This window comes from Oncorhynchus mykiss, chromosome 7 (assembly GCF_013265735.2).
Source record: "Oncorhynchus mykiss isolate Arlee chromosome 7, USDA_OmykA_1.1, whole genome shotgun sequence".
In the NCBI taxonomy this organism is placed as follows: Eukaryota; Metazoa; Chordata; class Actinopteri; order Salmoniformes; family Salmonidae; genus Oncorhynchus; species Oncorhynchus mykiss.
The window spans coordinates 65,459,431-65,480,793 of record NC_048571.1 but is presented as its reverse complement, the minus strand read 5'-3'; the positions used below and the strand labels follow the sequence as shown (position 1 = coordinate 65,480,793).

Genomic DNA, 21,363 nt, shown 5'->3' with positions numbered 1-21,363 from the left:
ATTGTGGGTGTAGCGAAATGCTTGTGGTGGCGTCTTGGAGCAGCCTCTGTGATAAGTTCAATTGCGAACAAAGGATCCAATTCGGGAAAGTCGTATTCCTGTTCATAATGCTGGTGAGTTCCACCACATTAACAGAACCCAGCTAATTGAATCTCCTCTTCATTGAAAGGCTAGAGGAAGGTGACAGGTACTTTGTTGCTCCTACTTCAAGGGACAAATCTTTAACGTGATTAATAAAAGAGCAAAGCAGATGGCATCTTCAGGTTAAGTGAATAAGTGAATCAAAGTATGAAGCTATTTGAACTGTTCTGTTCATTTAAATTAGGCTTTTCTTTTTTCTTTGGCTCTTTCAGTTTTTTGTATCTGTCTGTCCATCTGTTTAATTGTCTTTAAGATAAATGGGCTATAACTAAAGTAGAAGCTTTGTCAACTGTCCTTGGGTAGCCTGAAAACAGGAGCACAGTCAGAGCAGCAGGTACTGCCTGCCTAAGAAGAACACCACTGTCTAACTTGTTTATGCAAAAAGGACCTGTCGCTACAATGGAATTTCTACTTTCGTAATCTCCTGCAATGCGCTGGCCATGCCAGAGCGAGGCCAGGCCAACTATGGTTGGCTCTGCTGTTATTTATTTTCCTGGCCGCAGTTAAGAAGTCCTGCCAATGTTTTCCCTAACAGAGAACCATCCACCTCAAAAGCTGTGTGATGATGAAATACCCCAAACTCGCCCTTTTCTTTCCACTGACTGAATCACGATTACAGTAGTGGGAACAGACCTGATTTCTGGAAGCGTCTGTCTGTTGTGAATGCCAGGAACTTCACTGTACTGCTCTCTGTGGTCTGATAGTTGAAGGGCCAAACTCCAAAGGAGCCACTGAAACCCCTAGAAGCACTGCTAATCCAATTACCCACAGACATATAAGCTATAGCCTCTTTGTAAACTAGGCTAATTCCTAGCTAGCCCCCTCACCTATGCGACTGACATGGATGGACAGCAAGTGACCTCCAAACCCAGTAGTGGTGGCCCCCTATCAGTTATGATAGCAATCTCTTGAAAAGACATGGCTGGAGCGAATACCCACTTGACAAGCGGCCCCATTGCCTCCAGTCGTCATGACATTTTGTATCATAGGTTACCAAGACAGCCATGTCTACATGACTCCAACATCAGGCCACGCCACTGCACTATTTATTGGACTAAGACAGTTGTTGGTTTATCATTGCACTATTCACAGACTGCTATGTTCCCAACACAAATGATGGTGTTTCATAATCCTTCCATGTCAGTGTTGATACAGAGGGTGATTCATTCAACATCAAACTGTGACTCTCAGAGGGCAGAGTTAGTGTAGGGAGATTGAGGCAGCAGGCAGGCAGGGGGAGAAATGCTCCCAGAGAATATTTAGGGATATTTAGTGCTGTCAAGTTACATTGCGAAGACTGACAATTTCACAGCTGTAGCCTCAGGCAATGTCTCTAGCAGCAATGCAGCACTGTGTGTGCGGCTGAAATGTTTCCATTTTAAGGCAAAAATTATCTCCGACTCCCACTCATAGGGCTGTCTAGAAATCACCATGGCACAGGCACAGGAAGCTGCCCTCACCCACATGCTTACACACACTTACACACATACGCACACACAAACACACACACCATCTGACTCCACACCAATACTGAAGCAGTACATCCTCTCTTTGGTCACACAAAGACATGACTTTGAAGGGAACATTTATCAATTATTTTTCACATGTGCAACTCAAGCACAAGCTCAGGCCATTAAAAGCTGTCTGTGCAGAACTAATGAACATTGACATGAATAATGTGAAATGCTCCTCTGTGTGTGTATGTAAGTGATGCATACCGGGGGAAGTTATATCAATAGCTGAACAAAAGGCCTTGCCCACTTAATTTCCATCCTTTTGGAGCTTTGTCATCAATGTTAGGCAATCTTTTCCTGATACTTGAAATGTGTAGCTAACGATAATGCTCTTCTAATTTTCAAATCCTTTTCTCTCCTTTTCCATGGTTGCAACATCAAACAGAAATGTTATAACCCATATAATAACCCATTCCATGTGCATGCCATCCAGAGAGCATGCATTGTGAGAAATGGTGCAATACCATTACTGCTATTGAGTCATAGGAGGGGTGTGGCAAACCCTGTCCAACATATAGTTGGGTTTATAGTGACATGTTTTCTGTTATTAAATAACATTCCCAATGTCCTTTTGGACAAATTAAATGACATGTACCAACTCTGGCATGTGGACACGATTGTTTAGAAAACGTGTGGTCAGAGCAAATTTGGATTTTGTCAAAGAATTACTATATAGCCAATGACATGCAATACACCTTGTTGTACGATTATTTTGTTCCATATGTAAACTGCCCGAGTGACGATTGCGAGGTTCACCCGCCGATGTCGTCAAACCAGGGGGTGGAGCTACGATGTTGCAATCATGCTCAGTTGCGCATTATCAACTTCACTGGCGTAACAGAAAGGATATTTGAAGCCACTGCGCTCTCTGGTCTATTCTCAATCAGACGGGCAGTCGGTGGGGGCACGTCTGATTAGAAATCTACTTTTTAGGGACTCAATTGACACATTAAAGGATTACTACGCAAGTGACCAAATAAGGGAACGTGTAGCCTACTCTACACTTTGACCAATAATTATTTATTATACGAGGTTCCATACTTTGGATGAGTATGCTCTTTTTTTTCCATTATTGTGCAAGAGCCTTTAAACAACTTTAAAGGTTTGTGTTTTCTCTGTTTATAAAACGTTTCTAAGGTTTTCTAATAACCTCCGTTTTAGAAAACCTGTCATCGCAAGGAAAAACGTTCGATACACAAGTCGCTGCCACACAGCGGGAATAAGGACAAAAGCATCTGTACCAACAACACAGGCGGTGTTGCCGCCACACTTCAAAGCGAAATAACCTGTTAAATGTGTCAATGACTTTCATACATATTCTGCTTTGGCTAAGTGAACAGACATCCTGAGCAAGAACCAACGAAAACTAATTTGAACTATTATGCATACATAGCTAATTTGTAACTGTTTAAATTAAAGACTCCCTTGAACCACTACGCTATTTATTTTAGAAAGGAAGAATAACTTTTGTCTGAAGCTCTCCAACCTCTGGTTTCCTCTACACCGCATGTGTTTTTGCTGAGTTTACTGCACATATCGTGTTTCTTGACAAGCAAAGCACTACACACGAAGCTGGAGTTACCATACCATTGTTCTGTTTTGAAGAGCGGACCCCTTTGTCTTCCACGGCCAAGGTAACAGTTGTTCATATTTTTCGCCCAACCTCAAAGTATCCATGTTTTTATCATTAGGCTACAATTGAAGGGGTTGCTTGTAGTCCCGACTCGCATTGATAATTCATTGATTTTTAACGTGTAGGCAGGCTTATGTTGTGAAACAACAAGGTTAAACTTTAGAAAGTGATGGTGCAACTCTTCCTACAAGTCACGACCTACCACTCCTCGCAGCCGGAGTATGTCTATCGCAACATTGTATCCCCCTCGCGCACACTGTTTCTCGGAATTGCGCACTGCCTGATCCTTTTCACCCGGTTCAACAAATATTTATTTTGACTAATAACATGACCCCCCATGTGACCTCGTGTTTTTAATGCCAATTTATCATCATCCTTTACCTGAACCTCTGGCGTTATTTGGTGCTTTCAAAACTACTGAACTCGGGAAAAACTAGGTCAACTCAAGACCTCTGATCTTCAGAAAGTCGGTGCTCTATAAAGATGCCCCAGATTCCGACTTGGAATTCCGAGTTGGGTGAATATTCAAAAGATTTTCCCTGTCGCGAGGTCGTTTCGAGTTTTCGAGTTCCCAGTTGTCTTGAACGCTCGTAAGTCGGATATTTCCACATTCCCAGTTGTTTTGAACGCGGCATTAGAGCAATCTAATGGAAACCTGACGTCACTTTCATGACGTTCGCCCATGATCTTATTTGGGTGGCTGTGAATGACTCACTGAGTCACAGCCACATTTCGAAAGAGACAGACAGTAATTTGAGTAATGCATAACCTATTACAGGCAACACTGCTCATCAGTCGAGACTCCATGGCATCATCCAAGCTCTTTTTAACCTATTATTTGGCACTGTTTAATGGTAGATATGATTCACATGTCTGCTATTCAAGTTCCCCTTGTCACAGATGCATTGTGTGTGTGTGTGTGTGCACTAAAAAGGGGATTTGCAGACACCAAGTTCTTCTAGCTAGTTCTGTCACTATGCATTTGAAATGTTGTCTTTATGTAACATGCATTTTCAGTGTATCCAATCTGTGGTTTAGTCACATCCTAGGCATAGCTCAATGAAACATACTAAAACAACTTATGTGACTTTCAGATGAGTGTGAACATCTCCTCTCCCGCCCCGGCGCCTACTCGTCCCCTGCGGCTGAAGCGGCTGGAGCTGGACGACCCTCAGGATGACACGGAAGCCCTGAAATGCAAGCGTCCTCGGCTGAGCCTTCCACCCTCGTCCCCTGGCCTGGCCCCCTGCCTAAGGCCCCTGAGCCACAGCCCAGACTCCGACCAGCACTGTGTGTCCTGCATTGGGCCCTACGTCCTGCTAGAACCCACCGAGGGGACAGAGACCTACAGGGCCTTCCACAGGGTTACGGAGCAGGAGTACATCTGCAAGGTATGTATTATAGCCTGCTCCATCACAGTATGGCTCCCGAGTGGTGCAACAGTCTAAGGCACTGCATCTCAGTGCCATAGGTGTCACTATAGTCCCTGGTTTGAATCCAGGCTGTATCACATCCGGCCATGATTGGGAGTCCCATAGGGCAGCGCATAATTGGCCCAGCATCGTCCGTGTTTGGCTGTGGTAGGCCGTCATTGTAAATAAGAATTTGTTAACTGACTTGCCTAGTTAAAGGTTAAATATAACAAAAATGGAGTGCAGTGGTGTACTGCAGTTTCACGGGGCCCCTGCAAGGTCTGTGCTAGGGCCCCCAACACCCAATATACACTGAGTGTAAAAAACATGAGGAACTCTTTCCATGACAGCCTGACCAGGTAAAATATATGATATCTTACTAATGTCACCTGTTAAATCCACTTCAATCAGTGTAGTTGAAGGGGAGGAGACAGGTTAAAGAAAGATTTTTAAACCTTGAGACAAAAGAGATATGGAATGTGTATGTGTGCCATTCAGAGGGTGCCTTTGAACGGGGTATGGTAGTAGGTGCCAGAGACAAAGGTTTGAGTGTGGCAAGAACGGCAATGCTGCTGGGTTTTTCACGCTCAACAGTTTCCCATGTGTATAAAGAATGGCTCACCACCCAAATGACATCCAGCCAATTGACACAACTGTAGGCCAGCATCCCTGTGGAATGCTTTTGATCCCTTGTAGAGTCCATGCCCCAACAAATTGATGCTGTTTTGAGGGCAAAGGTGGTGCAACTATATATTAGGAAGGTGTTCCTAATGTTTTGTAGTGTGTGTGTGTGTGTGCTCTTAACAAAAAAGTTAAACACAATATATAAAGTGTTTCATAAGCTGAATTACAGATCCCAGGAATGTTCCATATGCACAAAAAGCTTCTTTCTCTAAAATGTTGTGCACAAATTTGTTTACATCTGTTAGTGAGCATTTCTCCTTTGCCAAGATAATCCATCCACCTGACAGGTGTGGTATATCAAGAAGCTGGTTAAACAGCATTATCATTACAGGTTTACCTTGTACTGGGGACTATAAAAGGCCACTTTAAAATGTGCAGTTTTGTCACACAACACAATTCCATAGATGTCTCAAGTTTTGAGGTATGCTGACTGCAGGAATGTCCACCAGAGCTGTTGGCAGAGAATTTAATGTTAATTTCTCTACCATAAGCCGCCACCCATGTCTTTTGGGAGAATTTGGCAGTAGGTTCAACCGGCCTCACAACCGCAGACCGTGTGTAACCACGCCAGCCCAGGACCTCCACATCCGGCTTCTTCACCTGCGGGATCGTCTGAGACCAGCCACCCGGACAGCTGATGAAACCGAGGAGTATTTCTGTCTGTAATAGAGCCTTTTTGTGGGGAAAAACTCATTCTGATTGGCTGGGCCTGGCTCCCTAGTTGGTGGGCCTGGCTCCCAAGTGGGTTAGCCTATGCCCTCCCAGGCCCACCCATGGTTGCGCCCCTGCCCAGTCATGTGAAAACCATAGATTAGGACCTAATTAATTTATTTCCTTACATGAACTGTAACTCAGTAAAATAATTGAAATTGTTGCATTTATATATTTTTGTTCAGTGTATACACTGTCGACATGCCTTCAAATTAAAGGATTCGGCTATTTCAGCCACACCCGTTGCTGACAAGTGTATAAAATCAATCACACAGCCATGTGATCGCCATAGACAAACATTGGCAGTAGAATGGCCCCTACTGAAGAGCTCAGTGACTTTCAACGTGGTACCGTCATAGCATGCCACCTTTCCAACAAGTCAGTTCGTCAAATTTCTACTCTGCTAGAGCTGCCCGGTCAACTGTAAGTGCTGTTATTGTGAAGTGGACATGTCTAGGAGCAACAACATCTCAGCCGCAAAGTGGAAGACCACACAAGCTCACAGAACGGGAGTGCTGAAGCATGTCAAATATATTTTTTAAATAAATAATGTCTGTCATTGGTTGTATCACTCGATACCGATTTTCCAAACTGCCTCTGGAAGCTACATCAACACAAGAACTGTTTGTCAGGAGCGTCATAAAATAGGTTCCCATGGCCAAGCAGCGGCACACAGGCCTAAGATCACCATGTGCAATGCCAAGCGTCGGCTGGAGTGGTGTAAAGGTCACCGCTATTGGACTCTGGAGTAGTGGAAATGCATTCTCTGGAGTGATGAATCATGCTTCACCATCTGGCAGTCCGACGGAGAAATCTGGGTTTGGTGGATACCAGGAGAACACTACCTGCCTGTAAAGTTTGGAGGAGGCGGAATAATGGTCTGGGGCTGTTTTTCATAGTTTGCGCTAGGCCCCTTAGCTTCAGTGAAGGGAAATCTTAACAGTACAGCATACAATGACCTTCTAAATTCTGTGCTTCCAACTTTGTGGCAACAGTTTGGGGAAGGCCCTTTCCTGTTTCAGCACCCAAGTGCACAAAGCAAGGTCCATACAGAAATGGTTTGTGGAAGAACTTAACCGGCCTGCACTGAGCCCTGACCTCAACCCTATTGAATCCCTGTGATGAATTGGAATGCTGACTGCGAGCCAGGCCTAATCACCCAGCATCACTGCCCAACCTCATTAATGCTCTTGTGGCTGAATGGAAGCAAGTCCATGCAGCAATGTTCCAACATCTAGTGGAAAGAATGGATGCTGTTATAGCAGCAAAAGGGGGACCAACTCCACATTAATGGCCATGATTTTGGAATGGGAGATGGGAGAACCTTCCAGAAGGACAACCATCACTGCAGCACTACACCAATCAGGCCTTTTATGGTAGCCACTCCTCAGTAAAAGGCACATGACAGACCTCTTGGAGTTTGCCAAGAGGCACGATTCTCTGGCCTGATAAAACCAAGATTGAACTCTGGCCTGAATGCCAAGTGTCACATCTGGAGGAAACCTGGCAACATCCCTACAGTGAAACATGGTGGTGGCAGCATCATGCTGTGGGGATGTTTTTCAGCGGCAGGGACTGGGAGACTAGTCAGGATCGAGGCAAAGATGAACATCGCAAAGTACAGAGAGATCCTTGATGAAAACCTGCTCCAGGACCTCAGGCTGGGACGAGGGTTCATCTTCAAACAGTACAATGACCCTAAGCAAACAGCCAAGACAAGGCAGGAGTGGCTTCGGGACAAGACTGAATGTCCTTGAGTGGGCCAGCCAGAGCCTGAACTTGAACCCTATCAGAGATCTCCGGAGAGACTTGAAAATAACTGTGCAGAAACTCTCCCCATCCAACCTGACAGCTTGAGAGGATCTGCAGAGAAGAATGGGAGAAACTCCCCAAATACAGGTGTGCCAAGCTTATAGCGCCATACCCAAGAAGACTCGAGGCTGCAATCACTGCCAAAGGTGCTTCAACAAAGTACCCAGTAAAGTGTCTGAATGCTGTTCATCGACTACAGCTCAGCATTTAACACCATAGTACCCTCCAAACTCGTCATCAAGCTCGAGACCCTGGGTCTCGACCCCGCCCTGTGCAACTGGGTACTGGACTTCCTGACGGGCCGTCCCCAGGTGGTGAGGGTAGGTAACAACATCTCCACCCCGCTGATCATCAACACTGGGGCCCCACAAGGGTGCGTTCTGAGCCCTCTCCTGTACTCCCTGTTCACCCACGACTGCGTGGCCATGCACGCCTCCAACTCAATCATCAAGTTTGCGGACGACACTACAGTGGAAGGCTTGATTACCAACAACGACGAGACGGCCTACAGGGAGGAGGTGAGGGCCCTCGGAGTGTGGTGTCAGGAAAATAACCTCACACTCAACGTCAACAAAACAAAGGAGATGATTGTGGACTTCAGGAAACAGCAGAGGGAGCCCCCCCTATCCACATCGACGGGACAGTAGTGGAGAGGGTAGTAAGTTTTAAGTTCCTCGGTGTACACATCACGGACAAACTGAATTGGTCCACCCACACAGACAGGGTCGTGAAGAAGGCGCAGCAGCTCCTCTTCAACCTCAGAAGGCTGAAGAAATTTGGCTTGTCACCAAAAGCACTCACAAACTTCTACAGATGCACAATCGAGAGCATCCTGTCGGGCTGAATTACCGCCTGGTACGGCAACTGCTCCGCCCACAACCGTAAGGCTCTCCAGAGGGTAGTGAGGTCTACACAACGCATCACCGGGGGCAAACTACCTGCCCTCCAGGACACCTACACCACCCGATGTCACAGGAAGGCCATAAAGATCATCAAGGACAACAACCACCCGAGCCACTGCCTGTTCATCCCGCTATCATCCAGAAGGCGAGGTCAGTACAGGTGCATCAAAGCAGGGACCGAGAGACTGAAAAACAGCTTCTATCTCAAGGCCATCAGACTGTTAAACAGCCACCACTAAGACTGAGTGGCTGCTGCCAACACACTGACTCAACTCCAGCCACTTTAATCATGGAAATTGATGTAAAAATACATCACTAGCCACTTTAAACAATGCTACTTAATATAATTTTTACATACCCTACATTACTCATCTCATATGTATATGTATATACTGTACTCTATATCATCTACTGCATCTTTATGTAATACATGTATCACTAGCCGCTTTAAACTATGCCACTTTGTTTACATAACCTACATTACTCATCTCATATGTATATACTGTACTCGATACCATCTACTGCATTTTGCCTATGCCGTTCTGTACCATCACTCATTCATATATCTTTATGTACATATTCTTTATCCCTTTACACTTGTGTGTATAAGGTAGTAGTTTTGGAATTGTTAGGTTAGATTACTCGTTGGTTATTACTGCATTGTCGGAACTAGAAGCACAAGCATTTCGCTACACTCGCATTAACATCTGCTAACCATGTGTATGTGAGGGGGGGGGGGGGTTGGCGGACCTTCCTTGTGGGGTGTGTGGTTCCAGTAATGGCGTGGCGTGCACAATGAGCATGCTGTGTTGGCTTAGTCAAGTCATTTAATTGTCACTACTGGCTTATAGCAGGGTTTCCCAAACTTGGTCCTGGGGTCTCCCTGGGTGCACATTTTTGGCTTATGCCGAAAACCAAAACGTGCACCCAGGTGGGGCCCCAGGACAAAGTTTGGGAAACCTTGGCTCACAGTGAGGTTGACCTATGCACATATATTTTTGGTGTGACTTTGTTTGACAACGAGTTCACTCGTTGGGTACATTACCCTCAGGAGAAGACATTCATATAGTTTGTAATTTGACCATGACCTTATGAACTATGACCTCTAACCTAACTCTAACCCGTCTCCACTACCAGGTGTTCTCTATGAGGCGGTACCAGGAGTTCACCGCCCCCTACGTCCGCCTGCTGCCCCACGACAACATTTGCCGCATCGCCGAGGTGATAACAGGCGAGCAAAGCGTCTTTGTCTTCTTTCAGCGCAACTACGGCGACATGCACTCGTACGTGCGCACATGCAAGCGGCTCCAGGAGGAAGAGGCGGTGCTTCTCTTCCGCCAGATGGCGGTGGCGGTGACACACTGTCACAAGCATGGGGTGGTCCTGCGCGACCTCAAGCTGCGCAAGTTTGTCTTCGTAGACCAGCAGAGGTTAGTAGTTTATGCGCTTCATTTAAAGTGGCAATCAGCAGTTGAAACGATAACAAAACTCCTCAGTAAAAAGCTGAGGGATTAATAAATGTAACGACTGACCATATATTATATAAATATTCTAGTTTTAACCATATTTTGAGGAAATACAGTGTTTGTTTATATTGACTTTGTTTACTATCATTGGAGTAAAACAGGCTATTATTTTGTGTTCTGATGAGATGTTATGTTCTTCAGGAACCAATGAATCTGGTTGCCCCTTAACTTAATTAACTTAACCTAATTTTAGCTGAGCAACATGGTCATTGGATGTTCTGTTTGCAGGTTGGATTGACTTACAGTAGTGACTGAGACGTGGCCCAAATTCGTCATCTAAATGTTTACTTGAGACACATCAGCCAGGCATATGTCGACTAAGTTCAGTTGCATTATGTCACTGCTAAAGAAGGCCATTAAAGTTCCTCATGATGCCTTTATCACACCATCATAACAGCTATGTCATATGACTAGGGCTATATTTCTCCCACCCCGTAAACACAGGTGTCATTCCAGACAGAGTTATGTAAGGTGTATTATGCATATGACCCAGTGCACCATCAATGAATAACACAAAGCAGAAAACATGTCGCACCATGGGGGTATGATGATGACTCTATATCTCTCTCTGGTTTTCCTTCCTTTCAGGACCAAACTTGTTCTTCAGAACCTGGAAGACTCCTGTCTGCTCCACGGGGACGACGACTCTCTTACGGACAAGCACGGCTGCCCGGCCTACGTGGGCCCAGAGATCCTCAACTCGCACCACTCGTACTCAGGGAAGGCTGCTGATGTCTGGAGCCTGGGCGTGGTGCTCTACACCATGCTGGTGGGTCGCTACCCGTTCCAGGATGTGGAACCTGCCGCTCTCTTTAGTAAGATCCGCCGGGGGACCTTCACAGTGCCAGAGTCGCTCTCGGTGCGGGCTAAGTCGCTGGTGTGCTGCATGCTGCGTAAAGCACCCTTGGAGAGACTGGAGGCCTCAGAATTGCTGCTCCACCCGTGGCTGAACTGTTCCAATAACACAACACCTCCCAACATGCACCTCAACCCCAGGAACTGCACTGACCAAGTGGTCCCCAACTACACAGAAGATACTAAGGACACAGGCTGTTTCTAGAATAAAAATAAAAATGTCCTCTGTCCCAGTGATGCAAGTAGAGCAGTATCATCTCCATAGAGGGACTACTGGTAATGCAGGGTTTTTTCCTACCTACCTGACACTTAAGAAACATAACATAGTCACATGGCATTACATATTTCCAAAGTAAACCTCTTATGCTAATGTCTAACTGCAGTTTGGTATCAAAGCAGTCAAGCTTTGTTAATCTGTTGTTAGACATTAGCATGTATAGATGTTGAAGTTGTGCTTTTGAAGAAGTTGTGAACGTGTTATGCAGGGCCCTTAATCCAAATTGTTACCAAATGTATTATATAGTTCGGTGTCATGAAGCATGTATTTGTTTAGGTAGTGACATTGCGGTTACGCAAAGCAGTAACTACTAACTACTGGATCTCCTGGCAACGTGTAACAGACGCCTCCTTCGAGTTAGATGTATATCTGCTTGTCAAGGGTCCAATGCAGTTATTTCCACACTGCAGTGTAACCTCAAGAAAAGCGCTTTTCAAAAGCTACCCAACTATTGTGCTTTAACCAATGGACATTGTTTTGTTGACTCAATGGGAATAACAGGTGAAAACAGTCCTCGGGATCCCTTGCCCCATATAGAAGCAGACTGTCTAGCAGTATTCCCTTTTTGCTGGAAGCAGTAATTTGACCCATTTTTGATTGTGAGCAACTCTGTTGGGACACTAAATTGAAGCTGTATACTGAACAAAAATGTAAACACAACAATTTCAAAGATTTTACTGAGTTACAGTTCATAGAAGGAAATCAGTCAACTGAAATAATTTAATTTGTCCCTAATCTATGGATTTCACATGACTGGGCAGGGGCGCAGGAGGAGCCCACTGCAGAGCCAGGCCTAGCCAATCAGAATGAGGTTTTCTCCACAAAAGAGCTTAATTACAGACAGAAATAGTTCTCAGCACCCCCTCCCCCCTCAGACGATTCCGCAGGTGAAGAAGCCGGATGTGGCGGTCGTGGGCTGGCGTGGTTACATGAGGTCTGCGGTTCTGAGGCCGGTTAGACGTACTGCCAAATGTTCTAAAATTACTTTGGAGGCGGCTTATGATAGAGAAATTAACATTTTATCTCTGGCAACAGCTCTGTTGGACATTTCTTCAGTCAGCATGCAAATTGTACATCTGTGGCGTTGTGTGACAAAACTACATTGTATTGTCCTCAGCAGCAGGTGCACCTGTGTTATCATCATGCTGTTTAATCAGCTTCTTGATATGAAACACAGGAGAAATGCTCACCAACAGGAATGTAAACAAATTTGTGCACAAGATTTGAGAAAAGCATTTTGTCTTATGGAAAATGTCTGGGATCTTTTATTTCAGCTCATGAACTGTAACCTTTATTTAACTAGGCAAGTCAATTAAGAACAAATTGTTATTTACAATGACAGCTGACCCCGGCCAAACCAGGACGATGCTGGGCCAATTGTGCACATGAAACATGTGATCTTCTTTACATGTTGCGTTTTTATTTTTGTTCAGTATATATCTGACAGGATTGATACCTGATGCCTCTGAACTTGACAAAATCCTAGAATACTTGAAGCACGTTTTGTGCCTTTGTTTGTGTGTACTGTTGTTTACATATTTGAGTGACAAATCTGGATCGTTTCAACCATTAAAGTGCCTTGTTTTCATAACCACAGTTTGTTGTAGACCCCCTCCCCTCTCTTATATCCCTATCAGAAGTTCACCAAGCTTTTCTTTACCAAAGAATTAAGCTACCCTCATTTATTACGTATCGTGTGATGATCCAGGTTTAGTGAGCTGTGATTCAGTGATAGTTCAGCGTGGTGTCCTAGATCCCAAGACAAGTGTAGTCGTCATGACCTCAAGGTTAGATCCTGAAGGATACAGTGCTGTAGTGTACTTTAAACACCCATATAATGGTGAGACTGTTTAGTATCTGTTGAACTGAACAAGGGCATCACATACATTACACAGTAATGTGTGGTGTTAGTCGTGATGCCTGCATGCAGTTCGCTAACCCTAAATAGATCTCAGATCCTACTTCACTATGCCATAGATCTTATGAGACTTTAAATACTTTTTTATATATATTTATATATGATGCAAAAGAAAGTACACTACATTTGTTTTTCTTAGGTTGGAGGGTTGGTGGATGTACTTGTGTAAAAGTATTGTCATTTTCCAGTAAATAAATCTACCAATGGTAAATTAAATAAATCCTTCAAACGGTTTGCCAATAAATATGTTTTTTGTAATAAGACCAAACTTTGTCGTTGGAGATTGTAACTCACTTGTTCATTACCCATCTCTATTTCTGTTTTCAGGGTCAGATAAATATCAGTCAGATTAATACTAGGATGTACAGGCGACCTGAATATTATCAAGAGTAGCGTACAAGGACAGAGGTTATGACCAATTCATATTAAAGATATGATTATTGCTACTATTCACAATTTATAGTACTGATCTACTAGCTAGTCCCAAACCCTGTACTGGTTGGATTACACCAATTTTGAAAGGAAAACAAATCTCACCCAAGTTTGTCAAAAGAATTACACATCTACATGATTTAATCTGTGTAATAAAAACAGGGAAGTGAGGCAGTTTTAGTCAAGACCTTTATTATACATGGTGACAAATCAAATGGATACAAGTTTAGTGAAATAAAACCACAAGTATGAGGTCGTGTAAGCTGCCAGTCATTAGCACAAGACTAAAATAAATGTGCCAATGATGCAAGAGTTCCGCAACAATATTATCTTGCTTCTTAGTATTTAATTGGCCCATATCATCCGGAAGTGGGAGGCAATAAGCTTGCATGTCCTTGCCATGACAACCACCTTATTTTCACACATGGGCCACATTGAACACAAATCAGTGTTGAAAGTCTAAAACAGCTGCTCTGTCGACAAAGATAATCAACAAGAAAATGTGTACTGTAGACATGTCTACCTGCACAAAGTGTTTGTCAAAAGTCAATATGCTGATAACTTAGGATGTTGCTGACATTTGAAATCAAATTCAGGAATAGGTTTGTGGTTTCAACGTCACTAGAGGCAGATAGATATACATCACATAGAAGGGACTAAATGAAACTTTACAATACCTACTGTATCATTCTACCATTTTGTACCTAATGTACGAAGGATATGAGTCTTTCACATTTTACTTATACAAAAAAGGTGCAAGAGCAAGATGTATGCCACATACAGTAACACTGTCCAGCTGGTAGTCAATAGGACAACCAAAATACTGATACAGGAGCTGTGACCATTGAAAGACGACTAACCAACCACTCACTACTGAGCCTAAATAGGTATCCTTGCTCTTCAGTCCACCCATTAGTCACAAATGCATTATTGTATATTCAGTACATGCTTCATTTGATCAGGAAAGTTGGACCATAGGCATCACTGATCTCTACAGGGAGTTTTTGCAGTGGAAATTATAAATCAGACTTTAGATTTGTCTTGAGACTGTCTAAAATTACATTTAAAAATGCCACACACCAGGGGCACTGCTCTAACTAAACACACACAAAAAATGCTTCAACTAAAGCAATACCTAAAAAAGGCTTTAAGTTATTAAAATACAAGATATGTAAATTCAAACAGTATACTCTACAAGCAGAGTTTGTACTACATATGAGAAGTCACATAAGTCCTTAAAACACACGATGGAATTCAGAATCTAGTCTTGATTCTCGAGTGCTTTTGGAACAGATACAGTAGAATCGTATTTGCTGGCTTGACCCATAAAACTATAGACTGCACTTGTCGCTAAATAAAAACAAATAAACAATTGTAGGCTTGAGTAGCATTGGTATGGAAGGTAGAACATCACCAAGAGGCAGACTGATTCAAGCTGTGATATGACTTTTCCATCAGCTGAGATTGAAGTGACAGTATTGGTTGGCCAACTGCAAACAGCAGTTTTATGGATGTAGCTACAGTGGAGGAAACCTAAATTGAGTCTGCCCCCTGGTGTTCAAACATGCGCTCAAGCATGCAGTCAGAGAATGGTCCTATACCTAAACCTTGAGTGCCAATTTGGTATGAGAACAGCTCACACTTTGGAATGGTAAAGCTTGAAAAACATAATACAAATCTAAAACTTTGCTTAATTAATGTATTATCAAAACCAGCAAAGAGAATGTAAAATAAGTTGCAAATGAATGAGTGCCAGGACATGCTCGAATACCAGGTCAAACACACCAAACAAAGCTTTTGCTTCTGATAATCAAGGTAAGGAGAACGTAGCGATGGAAAATTAAAATGCTAAACACAAATACATGGGAATAATCCTCATCTGAACATGAGTAACAGATCTCCAAGCTCAGTCTGATTTCCGCAGTAAGAGGTTCACCACACAAAGTCAGAAAAAAAACAGAAGTATAATCCCAACACGAAATATGATGAGTTTAAGATGAGTTGTATAAGAAATGGTGATGTGGGTACAGACAGACATCCAGTATACTGTCTGGTCCTGTATGAGACTGGGACTTCACTGGGCACACAGGGCACCATACCTGCTGATCGAAAAAATACATGGTTTAGATTAAAGGATTAGACAGACCCAAATGATGCATCCATGAACAGTACTAATTCAACATACAAAATAACTTTGACACTTAAAAGAAAGTAAAACAGTTTCATGCTTTATCATATTTTAGGGTTTTCTATGAAGAATCCAGGCTGTGTGTCCTCCTCACCTCTCTTCATCCATGTTCTCATAATCTTCATCCAGCTCCAGGTCCAGTTCGTTGCCAATGCCAGAGTCCCGTGGGGCCATGAATAAACTAACACACGAGGACAAAAGCAAACGTTGCTCACTATAGACCACTTCAATGTACAAGCAATTACAGTGCCTTGCGAAAGTATTCGGCCCCCTTGAACTTTGCGACCTTTTGCCACATTTCAGGCTTCAAACATAAAGATATAAAACTGTATTTTTTTGTGAAGAATCAACAACAAGTGGGACACAATCATGAAGTGGAACGACATTTATTGGATATTTCAAACTTTTTTAACAAATCAAAAACTGAAAAATTTATTTTGAATGACTGCCTAGGACACTTATACATGTATCCATTTAGCTTTGAGCAAAGTATTTATTGCTCCCGAGTGAAGCGGTGGTCTAAGGCACTGCATCTCAGTGCTAAAGGCATCACTACTGACCCTGGTTTGATTCCAGGCTGTATCACAACCAGCCGTGAATGGGAGTCTCAGAGCGGAGCACAATTGGCCCAGCATCATTCGGGTTAGAGTTTGGCCGGGGTAGGCCATCATTGTAAATAGGAATTTGTTCTTAACTGACATGCCTAGTTAAATAAAGGTACAATTAAATGTAAACATATTTTGTCAGTATGCAGTTAGATTGTCTATGACCAACCATGTACAGATTATAAACAGATGATTTCCACTCAGATAAAAGAATACCATACCCAGATAACCGACACGTCCAATGGACATTAGAAGTTAAAAAGGTATAGTTCACTCAAAAACATAGTGGTTTATTTTGTTCCTATGTTAACTGTTAATACAATCCCAAATCATTGTGTAGTCAGCAGTCAACTTTTCAAGGTGGAGCACTTTCAGTACAGAGGAAAAAACGGTGGTGATGTGTTTTTCAGTCTTCAGTCTTACCTGACCGAGCGGCACGTGAAGAAGACGATCCTCTTCAGCCTTGTGTTGTAGAAGAAGTAGTTGAAGGACCACATGTTGCCCTCCTCTCCGTACGGGTCAGAGTCCAGGTCTGGGTTGTAGCTGCAACGTCCAAAACAATACGGCCTGTACATTCAGGTTTACAAATGGCATTCATGCCTCCCCTCAAGGGAAAACAAAATAACACAGAAAATTGATTATTGCTTGTCATATATCTGAAAGGATTGGATGGGTGTAAGCAATATGGTAGTGGCTCCACCTAGCACGCTGATGCTTGTGCCAGAGTTTCTAGTAATAGTTCTGCCAACTCCGGACCAAAAATACCCTCTCTATGGTTAATAAAAAGTGGCGTTGCTCACCTGTAGATGTCACACTCGGACAGGCAGATCTCAGCGTCGATGGCCTCCCACAGCTGGGGCTGAAGCAGACTATAATCCTCCCCGGCCGCCGCCGACAGACTACTGTTCACCGCGTTGAACACCTGAGGTCACACACTATGTTAATAATGGCATACAAAATGCATAACTTCCGTGTATATCCAGCCAGGTAAGAATTCAGCCAAGACTGTCCATGACTAGACATATAGTTTCAAGCACTGTGTGCTATACTTTACATTTTTGAGTTAATATGTTAGTCCCCTTCTGTAGCCTTTTGTCCTCCAGGTAATGGATTACAGACTCATTCCATATAAGACCAGACATGCTTTGGGTTGTGTACAAGCTGCCTCGGCACATCAAGCCCAATCAACTCATGCTGCTGTGTACCAGTCTGCTGTTCCCACATGCTTCAAGAGGGCCACCATTGTTCCTGTTCCCAAGAAAGCTAAGGTAACTGAGCTAAACGACTACCTTTGAGAGACTAGTCAAGGACCATATCACCTCCACCCTACCTGACACCCTAGACCCACTCCAATTTGCTTACCGCCCATATAGGTCCACAGACGATGCAATCTCAACCACACTGCACACTGCCCTAACCCATCTGGACAAGAGGAATACCTATGTGAGAATGCTGTTCATCGACTACAGCTCAGCATTTAACACCATCAAGCTGGGTACTGGACTTCCTGAAGGGCCGCCGCCAGGTGGTGAGGGTAGGCAACAACATCTCCACCCCGCTGATCCTCAACACTGGGGCCCCACAAGGGTGCGTTCTGAGCCCTCTCCTGTACTCCCTGTTCACCCACGACTGCGTGGCCACGCACGCCTCCAACTCAATCATCAAGTTTGCGGACGACACAACAGTGGTAGGCTTGATTACCAACAACGACGAGACGGCCTACAGGGAGGAGGTGAGGGCCCTCGGAGTGTGGTGTCAGGAAAATAACCTCACACTCAACGTCAACAAAACTAAGGAGATGATTGTGGACTTCAGGAAACAGCAGAGGGAACACCCCCCTATCCACATCGATGGAACAGTAGTGGAGAGGGTAGCAAGTTTTAAGTTCCTCGGCATACACATCACAGACAAACTGAATTGGTCCACTCACACAGACAGTATCGTGAAGAAGGCGCAGCAGCGCCTCTTCAACCTCAGGAGGCTGAAGAAATTCGGTTTGTCACCAAAAGCACTCACAAACTTCTACAGATGCACAATCGAGAGCATCCTGGCGGGCTGTATCACCGCCTGGTACGGCAACTGCTCCGCCCACAACCGTAAGGCTCTCCAGAGGGTAGTGAGGTCTGCACAACGCATCACCGGGGGCAAACTACCTGCCCTCCAGGACACCTACACCACCCGATGTTACAGGAAGGCCATAAAGATCATCAAGGACATCAACCACCCGAGCCACTGCCTGTTCACCCCGCTATCATCCAGAAGGTGAGGTCAGTACAGGTGCATCAAAGCTGGGACCGAGAGACTGAAAAACAGCTTCTATCTCAAGGCCATCAGACTGTTAAACAGCCACCACTAACATTGAGTGGCTGCTGCCAACACACTGACACTGACTCAACTCCAGCCACTTTAATAATGGGAATTGATGGGAAATTATGTAAATATATCACTAGCCACTTTAAACAATGCTACCTTATATAATGTTACTTACCCTACATTATTCATCTCATGTGCATACGTATATACTGTACTCTATATCATCGACTGCATCCTTATGTAATACATGTATCACTAGCCACTAACTATGCCACTGTTTACATACTCACCTCATGTATATACTGTACTCGATACCATCTACTGTATCCTGCCTATGCTGCTCTGTACCATCACTCATTCATATATCCTTATGTACATATTCTTTATCCCCTTACACTGTGTATAAGACAGTAGTTTTGGAATTGTTAGTTAGATTACTTGTTGGTTATTACTGCATTGTCGGAACTAGAAGCACAAGCATTTCGCTACACTCGCATTAACATCTGCTAACCATGTGTATGTGACAAATAAAATTTGATTTTGAATTTGATTTGATTTGATTTAGTGAAAGCCACGATGCAAAACCAGCAGAATATGCTGGTTCAGGTGTAAGCAATTCATAACAGCAATGCGAGACATGTACAGGTACAGGCACTGTTGTGTAGGTATGAGATGTTAATTAGATCCTCACCCAGTTAACGCTGGGCTCTCTGCTAAAGTCGTGGCTCTTGGTGCGGCTGAAGTCATAGTCGGGGCGGAAGGATTCGTTGAGGGTGGCGATCAGGTAAAAGAGGGTCTTCCTGCTGCACTTGTCAGAGAGAGGCCCTTCCCCCTCGTCTCCACTCTGACTCAACCTGCAACCACAGCACAAAACCAGACACACACTTGTTAGTGTTATGAACATGCTCAGTCCAAACTCGTTCATACTTGTAGTGCATTCTTGTCATTTGAACTGTGCTTGACAGGAACTTCAGGATTCTTCATGTGACCAGTCCATGGGCATTACATAATACAGATAGAAGTCTAATGACTAGAACATATTCAATTCACTATCACTATGTTATGCATCTACTTTAGTGTGTTCTCTACATGCATTAGCTACATTTATCTACAAAACACTGACCATTTTTCCCCATTACTGAATAGACCTCTGAGTTCCTATGGTGGTGGTGTAGTGTGGACTGAAGTCTTACTTGTTGGGGCTTATTCCTAAGGACTGTGGAGGGGACAGGGCTTCCAGGACATGAGGCAGTCCCTCCTGACAGAACTGCTTGAACATCTGCTTGTCCTCGCCTGCCATCTTGCAAGAGTAGCTCTCGATCCTGAGAAAAGACATGGTTCATCACATCATGCATACACTTAAACTATGTGGTTGCTGAAAATCTATTTCCTGTGTAGCAGTTCAGTTATGTTAGATCTTCATAGCGAGGCATTGAAGTGTTGGCCAATTCTGTGCAAATATTGTTCATTTGGAGGTCTACATAGCAAATTGGCTATTGGCACCATCTACCTGTTGATAACTTACCTTCCTATTATCTGACAGTCCCCCGTTTCAATGGTGAGTCTGGTGTTTATGGCTTCAAAACTAGAATTCTCCAGGAGTTTCATCTTGACAGTTTATTTATTTTTATCATGCAAAATATTAAGTGTTTAAAATGCATATACTCATTCCCTATCTAGCCCCTAGGCTTAGAGACGACCGTAAAAGGCTACAATCTGCCACCACCAGGAGGTCATGTAGCCAATTCTGATAAACAAAATGACACTTGTCTTTTTCGCAATCCTCTGTCTTACACGTTAGTTAGATATGCAACAATGGTCGAACGAATTTAACTAACCTAACAATTAACTATGCACTGGCCCACATCAAATAAACTCGGTCAAATGTGTCGTTCAAAAACAGCGAACACACAAACTTTTCAGGCCTTACTGTATCCAACTGGAAACATTTCGTGCAATAACAATGATTGCCTTGAATTTAAATACCTCCGACCACAGAGCTAACTGGTCGTGGAGATCCTCATCTCCCGCGCACAAAACAGTCTGTTGTATCTAGCGCTCACTCAATGCAATACCAAAGTAATCAATTTCAATTTCACAAACTTTAAATTAATTTACGGATGATGTAAAGATCTTTGTCGAGGGCTTATGGCACTTATATGTCTGATAAAAATGTCTTCCTTTTTACTGTGAAATTTCCAATATCTGCCATTAAATAAACTGAAATTAGATAGACAGTTCTTCATCCCAGCTTTTGTATCAGAATTTGAAGAGAAATCCCAGGCTTCTCGAAGCCTTTCGCCTTCGCTATGCACCTGAATTTGTCTGTAAAAACGGCAACCCAGTTTTGATGTTTTGATCCTTCCTCAATGTAACTGCACTTCCTTCTTCTCTCCAAGGCCAGTTCCTCTTTTACCGGATTTTTCCTCGAGAGGGCGCC

At 43.7% G+C, this 21,363-nt stretch overlaps 2 protein-coding genes across 4 annotated transcripts; one reads left to right on the top strand and one right to left on the bottom strand.

Annotated features, from left to right (window-relative positions):
• Window positions 1-2,480: 2,480 nt before the first annotated feature.
• LOC110528269 (tribbles homolog 2) lies at window positions 2,481-13,058 on the top strand. 2 transcript variants are annotated; one of them, XM_021610197.2, is made up of 4 exons: window positions 2,481-2,757; window positions 4,383-4,679; window positions 9,947-10,239; window positions 10,924-13,058. In XM_021610197.2, the coding sequence occupies exons 2-4, from the start codon at window positions 4,383-4,385 to the stop codon at window positions 11,393-11,395; spliced, it is 1,062 nt and encodes a 353-aa protein (XP_021465872.2). In that variant the 5' UTR covers window positions 2,481-2,757; the 3' UTR covers window positions 11,396-13,058. The 2 variants fall into 2 exon arrangements, with proteins under 2 accessions (XP_021465872.2, XP_021465871.2); XM_021610196.2 differs by having other exon boundaries at window positions 2,481-3,289.
• A 931-nt stretch (window positions 13,059-13,989) lies between these two features.
• Window positions 13,990-21,363, bottom strand: maf1a (MAF1 homolog, negative regulator of RNA polymerase III a). Of its 2 annotated transcripts, none has more exons than XM_021610198.2 (7): window positions 20,449-21,363; window positions 20,117-20,245; window positions 19,615-19,777; window positions 17,411-17,532; window positions 17,034-17,153; window positions 16,100-16,186; window positions 13,990-15,919 (listed from the first exon to the last, which is right to left on the bottom strand). In XM_021610198.2, exons 1-7 carry the CDS (start codon window positions 20,529-20,531, stop codon window positions 15,892-15,894), a joined length of 732 nt encoding a protein of 243 aa, XP_021465873.1. In that variant the 5' UTR covers window positions 20,532-21,363; the 3' UTR covers window positions 13,990-15,891. The 2 variants fall into 2 exon arrangements, with proteins under 2 accessions (XP_021465873.1, XP_021465874.1); XM_021610199.2 differs by having other exon boundaries at window positions 13,990-15,916; window positions 20,449-21,362.